This window comes from Etheostoma cragini, chromosome 7, assembly GCF_013103735.1.
Source record: "Etheostoma cragini isolate CJK2018 chromosome 7, CSU_Ecrag_1.0, whole genome shotgun sequence".
Lineage (NCBI taxonomy): Eukaryota > Metazoa > Chordata > Actinopteri > Perciformes > Percidae > Etheostoma > Etheostoma cragini.
This window is the reverse complement of record NC_048413.1, coordinates 18220923-18229868: the sequence shown is the minus strand read 5'-3', so window position 1 is coordinate 18229868 and position 8946 is coordinate 18220923. Positions and strand designations below refer to the sequence as shown.

At 43.1% G+C, this 8946-nt stretch overlaps 1 protein-coding gene across 2 annotated transcripts in view; it reads right to left on the bottom strand.

Moving 5' to 3' along the window:
• Positions 1 to 455: 455 nt before the first annotated feature.
• si:ch211-156j16.1 (uncharacterized protein LOC564557 homolog) overlaps positions 456 to 8946 on the bottom strand; it is a 10162-nt gene continuing 1671 nt past the window's right edge. The window contains exons 2-4 of one of the 2 annotated variants that reach the window (XM_034877787.1): positions 2386 to 2781; positions 1964 to 2072; positions 456 to 842 (exon numbers count right to left, since the gene is read on the bottom strand). In XM_034877787.1, coding sequence (XP_034733678.1) covers positions 836 to 842; positions 1964 to 2072; positions 2386 to 2781 — 512 coding nt within the window. In that variant the 3' untranslated portion in view covers positions 456 to 835. The remainder of the gene's footprint in view (positions 843 to 1963; positions 2073 to 2385; positions 2782 to 8946) is intronic. The other variant, XM_034877788.1, reaches the window with a different exon arrangement.

The window sequence follows — 8946 nt, the reverse complement described above, 5'->3', positions numbered from 1 at the left end:
CGACACAGAAGCAAAAACAGTCTTGAGGCTTTCTGTATGTACTGTGTATTCCATAATAAAACACTAGCCACGCAACTGCACCAAGGGGTGTCGGACTGGGGGCAAACGAGGACTGAGTACACAGGGCCCTCATATGAGAAAGGGGCCCACAAAGATACTAGAATTAATAGCCGTGGATGCGTGGAGGGGCCCATAAAAGATGCCTGTGTACAGGGTCCAGAATTTTGTGCTACGTCTCTGACTGCAATGTATGAGCTGTATACTATGTACTGTAGACCCCTGACATTGTGTATATACAGCCATGTGTATTTCATTTCCTTTTGTTTTGTCAGTATTTTGCAATTTTTATGTCCTCTCAAACATTCACGCAAATCTATATCAGTCACTTTTCAATGGAAAGAATTTTTTATAACATATTTGCCTGATAATCCCCTACCTTTCTTTCCCTCTTTTTTAATAAAAAAAATTGCATTTAAAAAGGCCTGAAATTCTTTGTGACATCCTGCCGTCAACGTGTTTTGTTATCTTCACGGGAGTAGGGAAGGACATAACCTTTTATATCAGCGGCTCCTGTGGGGGTCAGGGAGGTAGCGGGTGGGGGGGATGGGGGGGGGGTGAGTATGTTTGCTCTTGTACCCCTCTTGTCTCACATTCATACATAACATACATTAACACACAAGCCTCCCTCCCCCTCTTTTTTGGCAACAGTCCAGAGTCCTGGTTAGATTGGTTTGGTTCTGGTATCGTTGTTTTAATGATCGCAAAAGACGTCCCAGTTCAGTAGTTCAGAATTTCCAGAACTTTGAGCGCTCTTGCTGCTTGGAAGACTTTTTCCTCAAGGGCTGTGGGATAAAAAGAGAGCGAGAGTCAGTAAGTGCTTGAAAAAAGGATGAATTTTGTATCTATCTGTTAATCAGTATCTGAGGTTCAATTTATTTTGAAGCTTATTCATTTTATGCCTATTTTGTTTAGTGTCATTAAATGGTGCAGTTATTTAGCACTAAAAACAGTATGGGAGGTAAAAAAAGCGGGTTTGTAGATTTTATTTAAATATTAAATATGTAGGTACGTTTACAGTAAATAAACAACATATTATTATAAGTGGTGTGTTTATGAAAACATTTTGGTATAAAGCCAGGTTGACAAGATTAGTCTTTGGACTACATGTAACTTAAGTCAGAGAAGATCTTTGGATTGTATAAGATGAAACAAACCTTTTACAAAATAGACTAACAATCACAGACAGAAAAAAACACCAAAACACACCAAACTGAAAATGACGACTTTTGTGTTGCTGCTCCACTTCTGACAAACACAAGCCCTCTGTTTCTGGGGATCAAATCAAACTGTTGATGTAAAACCAGGATGCTTGATGACCGTTGGCCACAAAGACAGACACTGAGACACACTACTTTCAAGACCAAATAGAGCCACTTGTCACCATGAATGGCCAATTTTTCTCATAGGACTGTGTGTCAGTGAAAAGCAGCAACACGCATTCAACTTTGTCAGTGGATTTTGGGGCGAAAATCTGTTGCATTACGTCTGTGAATTAGGGTCATGATGGCCTTAAAGGGGAGATATGCAGCTCATGACTGTATCCTCAGAGGGGAGGGTGTGGTTCGTGGGAACATTGTCGCTTGGATAGGACCTCTATTACTCTCATCACGGAAGGTTGATGGTTGAATATGTTTAACTGCAGAGACTAATTATGGTCAAAATGCTACGCAGTTTGTATTGGGCATGCTAGGTCATGAACAACACTCTCCAAAACCCATTACATCACTGCCAGTGTTAATTCATCATAGGATGTGTCTGTGATGACTAAAAGCTCATGCTGCTACTTTTGCTCCATATTTAGAGAAAAGTGATGACTCACTGCACAACATCAATACAACTGCCTGCATACAAATGGAATCAAGCTCTAGGTCTGTGTATCCAGCAGTACAGATGAGGTACTTACGAGTATTTTCCCATCCTCCTCACCACAGCAATCACCACGGCGATGAGGATGACCACAGCCAACAGAGCGCCAATCACAATCCCGACTACCTGGCCAGAACTCAGACCCTCTGTGGGACAGAAAGACAAGAGGTAGAACATTGTTCAGACTTCAGTTGGATTAATAGTAGCCTACATTACTAGTTGTCATGTTATTTGTAGTTTATGCATACTCTTCACTTTAAAAATGCCATCTATCTATGAGTAAGGCAGAATCAATGGAGTGAAAGATGAAAGAGAGTCGGGTGTTGTTGCTGCCAAACACACTACTCTCCACATTAGGCTCACAGAGGGTCGGTGGTATCATATCAGTCAATAATAACACCTGACTCGAAACTGACTACCTTCACGCTACCCCAGAATCCAAATCCATCCATTCCTCACCCTCTGTGTGAAGATCCTCTGTGTCGTCTTCAATGCCCATCCCTCCAACCGTCTGGGCGGCTTCCGTCACCTCAAGCTGTTCCTCTACATCAGCTGGCTCAGTGGCAGCTTCGGTCTCCACTACCGGAGCGTCAGTGATAAGGGGTTCTGGTGCTGCTGCAGTAGTAGCAACAGAAGGGGCTTCCGTCTCGATGACGTCAGTATTAACAGTGAAGAAAGGAGTTGCCGGCTCGGTGACAACTTCTGTTGCAACTTTTTCAGGGGCCGCCGCTGGTTCAGTTGCAGGAGGACCAGTGATAACAGTCAGTTCCTCTTTTGGAGAATCGGTGGTCTCAGGGATGATGTCTGTCACAGTGTTAAGGGTCTCATCGGGTTGTGGAGGGATCTCTGTGGGGCCTAGGGTGAGAGGTCATAGATGGTTCACATGATACAAATGTAAGAACACAATCTGTTGCTAGGGTCCAGTTTTTTTTGGATAATTTTTGTTGTAATTGTATACATGTAAAAATGAAAATGTTGAAAATACTAAAGTAAAAAAAAACTCAATTTCATTTTTATGACAGATCTTTTTCAATCCTTTTTTAGAGCCCATAAGTTATGTATTGCTGTTGGAGTGTATAGACCATTTTAAACAAAAAGAAAAAAAATTGTGTACAGTATATTGGAAATAGTTACAAACCCTGCCATTAACGTTCATCACATTGAGTTAATATGTGTATTCTTGTGTTTTCCGAGAACACCAAATTGTATGATCTTTTCAAAATGTATTTTGTAATTCAGATTTGGCGCTGTGACATGAGATTCATTACACTTGTTTTAGTTTATTTAGACAAGACAACTGTGCATTTCCTTATAATGCATTATTGGTATATCTTGATATGGGAACTTTATAACCACTACCTTTATTATATAAAGGGACAATTAATTACAATATTAAATGATCGCTCAGTCCTACTATGCCTGCTCTATCACAGTGAGCCAATACAGGTTGCTTAAACACTGTTGTACCTCTTGGCCAGTTATATTAAGTCCAGACTGCCACCTGACACAGAAAAGGCCCCAGTCTGTCAGGATGGTACAATAAATGTAAACAAACCAACATAAGATCCATATATAAATTCGACCCTGACATAATGATGTAATGACGTGACCTTTCCTCTTTCTTACATTCTTTCATAACACTTCTGTCATCACCAGCACATGGCAACCCCCCCCCCCCCCCCCCCCCCCCCCCCCCCCCCCCCCCCCCCCCCCCCCCCCCCCCCCCGCATCCTCCATCCTGTCTTTAAGGCTCTGTGTGTACGTGCCGGCATGCCACATCCTCTGCCTTATTTCCATAGCGTGAGCTGTCTGCGAGGAGAGCGCGGGAAGGCTCGTTAACCCTCAGCCACTGAACATGCGAAGGGTGTGAAAGACCCAATACAGCTGGAGGATTTGCAGTTTTCATGAAATGGTGGAGATTTAACAAATTGAGGAAATGTTAGCCATATATTGTGAAAGCATCTATTGCTTCTGTTTTTTTCTCTTTGAGGAATTTTCGTACAATATCAACCTTGAGTAACCTTTTGAATGATTATATGTATAATCAAGTTTCATTAGAGCTTTGCAGTAAAATGGAGGCTCCCATTTTGCATTTAACATCTGCAAAAAGACATGTATTTATCCTTGTGTCTTTCATCTAGGTCTGGACTATGAAGTCAAATTAATCATGTCCCTCCAATAACCGTAGCTCTATCTCCCCACGTTCAACATCCTCCCAGCCACAACTGAAAGCATAAGCCTGTACAGCGCTGCTTGAAAATTAAGGAGGTAGATTTCAGTGTGGCACCAAAATTACGGTCTACAGTTAACTTTCCACTGACAAGATGTTGGCGCTTCTTCTCTTTGGAAAAAAAAACAACCTAGAACTTCTCCCTGAAAACATTCTTACTGTAAAGACCAGGAACCAGCCTCAATGTTGGTCTTCTAAACTTAGCGTTTGACATCATGCTTTCTCCATCTCCGTTTTCTCCAATTGTTCGAAATACTGAAATAATAAAAAATACTTAGCAAGGGTAAAAATAACTCTGAATGGTCTAACAACCGGCAGAGTTATTCCTAGTTGTGTGTTGGCTATCTTTTTCATTAGCAACAGGCGGGATAAATATAACAAAACATTTGTTCCCACTGCGGAGTACTGAAAGGGTTTTCAAAAGACGACTCAGACTGTTTGTTTGGAAAGTCTGTAAGCGATGAGGAAATGGTTTGAGCTTCACAGAGTAAGCCCGTACGCTATGTGTAATTGCCCCTCAACCCCATCTAACAATTGTTTCATTATGTGTACAGTTCCCACAATTAGCTCTGAGTAGTTTTCCTCCCCACTGTGCTGACTACCCTGGGTTAATACAGCTGCATTAGTGAGTAACATATTAAGACTGTAGTGGTCTACAGCCCCTCTTCTCTCTGTTTTTGTTATAACTTCTACGCCTTCCTCTCTGTGACCCTGCCTTGCCACTCCCTAAGGATAGGTTTGTTGCTGTTGAAACCTTTGAGAAGGCTGAATCCCTGGAGAGAAAGAAAGGGAGTGCATAAGGGTGGAGGGGAGCTCTATGGGAACAGCCCAGAGTCCCTGCATTGTGAACATGGTGTTTTCTTTGTCTTTACTCAGATGTTGCCTTGTATGTAGTTGTTAGCATGTACGTAAGTGACCCTCTGTTAATCCTCAGAGGGGTCACAGCAGAGGATCAGATCTAGAACAGGACCCTTGAAGCTGGTGAGGACTTTGCCAGCAAGGGAAATATCTCAAGATATGTGAGCACCATGTAAACTCCTTAAAATCTCAGAACCTAAAGAGCTCAGAACTCAGATCCATTCACTGCTCAGCAAAAAGAAAATACAGAAGAAATGGAAGCAGTTCAAGTTGCTTCTTTATTCTTCCAATCCTAGACTGAGAAAGGTTTACATTACTGTGGCGTTGCCCTTATTATTCCAAAGGTTCTGTGGTGGACCCGGGTCATTTTACAAACGATTACATCATTTTGACCACAACTGCTCTCTCACAACCATTTCCATGTGAAGCAGGAAACAGCCTGAAATCATCCCACTAGCATGTGGTAGCCAGTGAGTCTGAACTGCATGTGTTTATTTGTATGTAAACCTATGGCTATCTCAACCACTGATTGAGCATTAAAGTGTTGATTCACCAAAACACCTTTTCTCAACTTCTTTTACTCATTATGTAAAAGTGAAACGATGTAAGTACAAGAAGAAAACATCTGTTGGCATTGTATGTAAATACACATTTCAGAACTGTGAATGACACTCATTTTAAAATTTCCCTAAAATGAGGTTTAGTGATGGGGTGTCAACATCCCTAAACCTGGATGGCGGTGGCGGCACTGTGAGAACCACATTCTTTGATTTCTCCAGTGCATTCAATACCATCCAGCCACTGCTACTAGGTGAGAAGCTGCGGATGCTGGGTATGGATGTGTGCGGATCACTGACTACCTGACAGACAGACCACAGTTTGTCCGTCTGGACCGTGTTCTGTCTGATGTGGTGGTGAGTCGTACGGGGCCCCCACAGGGGACTGTGCTGTCTCCTTTTCTGTTCACCTTGTACACCACAGACTTCCAGTACAACTCAGAGTCACGTCAACTACAGAAGTTTTCTAATGACTCTGCAGTTGTAGGGTGTATAAAGGATGCACAGTAGGGGGGGGGGGGGGGGGGGGGGGGGGGGGGGGGGGGGGGGGGGGGGGGGGGGTACAGAGCGCTGGTGGATGACTTTGTGGAGTGATCTGGGAAGAATAACCTGCTGCTGAACGTTGATAAGAGAGATGGCGATTAACTTCAGGAGGAATGGAACGGCTCCTCAACCCCTTTGCATCCTGGGAGAGGATGTGGACGTGGTAAAGGAGCACAGATACCTGGGTGTCAACAACGACAACAGGCTAAACTGGAAGATCCACAGAACTGCTGTTTCCAGGAAGGGGATGAGCAGACTCTATGAGGAAGCTGAGATCCTTCAACGTGTGCAGCAGAATGTTGCAGATGTTCTACCGGTAGGTTGTGGCCAGCGCTCTGTTCTTCTCCGCCATCTGCCATCGAAGCCAGCGACACAAAAAGACTGAACAAACTGATCAGGAAGGCTGGCTCCGTTATTGGCTGCAAACAGGACCCATTTAAAGCTGTGGTGGAGAGGAGGTGACTGAACAAACTGTTATCTATCATTGATAACCCCGACCACCCTCTCTACCCCCCCACTGGTCCAACAGAGGAGCAGCTTCTCTAAACAGCTCCGACAGCTTCAATGTCGCACGGACCGCTACAAGAAATCGTTCCTACCACAGGAAATTAAACTTTTTAACACTTCATCACTGAGTGGTACATAAGACTCATAGACACCACACTTTCACTAAGTGAAACTCGCACAATATTTACATAAAATATTTACGTTATCTACAGTTTTATCAATAATAGTTAAACACTTGTCCATTTTATTCATTTATTTGTATCCCCAACTTGTATATATTTTAAATTATTTGTTCTTATATTGTATCCTGTTATTTTATGTATATTCTGTATGTGTTCTGTGTGTCTATTTTGCTGCTGCAACACTGGAATTTCCCATTTTTTTGGGCTCAATAAAAAATCTATCTATCTATCTATCTATCTATCTATCTATCTATCTATCTATCTATCTATCTATCTATCTATCTATCTATCTACAGCGAGGGGCAGAAATGTGGAGTGTAAAAGACAGGCAGGAAAAATAGTTAAAAGTTAGAGAAATGTTACACGATTACAGCAACAACAAAAAAGATGTGAGAAAGAGGTGGAGGGACAAAAAGATATACAATGTGAGACAGGAAAGGAGGGAGCAGCAGCCTTCATCCATTATGATCACAATCAGCTGTCACTGAGGCCCCCCTGTTATATGAGTGTGTGAGAGAGGTACTAATTTACAGTCCAGTGTAGGAGGGAAAGTCTCTGTGTTGACGATGTGAGGGAGTGTGAAAGTGTCCACCTTTGGAGCCCAGGAATGTTTTTGCAGGACTGGAGGAGTGAAATGTGAGAGAGATAAGCGCCCTGCACATCTCAATTCACTCTGGCAAAATGCCGCACAGCGTAACCTCCCCCGCTCAACCAGTTGGAGTCAGCTGTGGAGATACTGGGGTGTGCCATTCACTGAACACTGGGGATTTTAAGTAGCAGACAGGCTGGAGTGGAATATTCTCAGCTAGTCTTATCACAAACGCAACACAAGGGGCGTACACTAACTGCTTTTCTAACTTAGATTGGAGGACATGGAGCAGGTCCCATCTGGACTCTATTGCCAGGGGAATAAACTGGTCAAGAGCTATATCAAGTGGGTCTTTAATCTTAGGTCTAACAGGTCTGATTAAATTCCTAAAATGTAATGAATCTGGACAGGGATGACATTAAATGCAAACACTGTAAAACTAACAAAATAAACAGATCATGCTGTGGCATCACTCTAAGCCTTCCAGCTCTCTTCTTGCTTTCAAACTAAACTAAACTAAACACCCCAGACTTAACTTCATTTGATCAAACAAGCCTCTTAATGTATTTCTCATCTCGATAACCTTCAAATCCAACTCCCATATCTTAAAATACCCACCCAGTTGTGTAAGTTTTCCTTAGTCAGCAGCGACTCTAAAAAAATTCGGACTTTCTCTTGCACCGTGTCTAACCCTGCAGCACACGTAGGTGTTAGAGATGGAGACATTTGTGTCAGTACTCACAGAGGAGACACACACCAAAAAAATAATCCACAGGGAAGTTTGGGCCCTACTCTGAAGCCCTGTTATAGTCTTAAGTAGTCAGTGCTTGGACTTGGTCCTGGCTAAAACGGCATCAGTCTCGTTTCCATAAACAGATGTTTCTTTCTCCTGGTGGAAAATTTTTGGTATGACTGAGCTTTTTTTCTACTCAAAATGAGACTCAGTTGACGTGAGAAGTGCTCCTTTCCTAATGGTCCCTCTTTACCAACATGTGTCTCATATTTAGAGTAGGAGCGCAACATTGGAATCATTTCTAGAAGTGGGCATGGACAAAGGGCATTGACCTCTCCCTTCAGCAGCCAGATGTGATGGGGATGTTATAGGTCCAGAGAGGCAGACAAAACTCATTAAGGAGAGTGGAAGGGGGGAGGTGGGGGGCAACAGTGTGAGAAAAGAGGTGGAGGGTTGTACAGGATACATGGGGTTTGCTAGTTAAGTGAGCTGGAGTGGGAAAGTTAAAAAAAAAACATTTGTGAAACATGTGTAAGGAGCAATTTCTCTGTTTCCCTTTTTTCTTTGGAAAACTGAGACGGCTGACCTAAGAATTATTCTGAAAGTTTAAGGACTTTCTCCAGAGTACACCTCCATGGAAATGGGACAGGCACGTAGCCTCCAACCGGTAAAGGTTGTTGTTTAAATATAGACCCAGCCCCTCTCTGCACCCCCTGTGCCTACGCTAACCCTGTCCCCCAGGGTCCGGACTCATCAAGCCGGAACAGGGGATAGGGTCAGAAAGTTGGGGGACTGTTAGGAGACCGAGGGGGGGGGGGGGG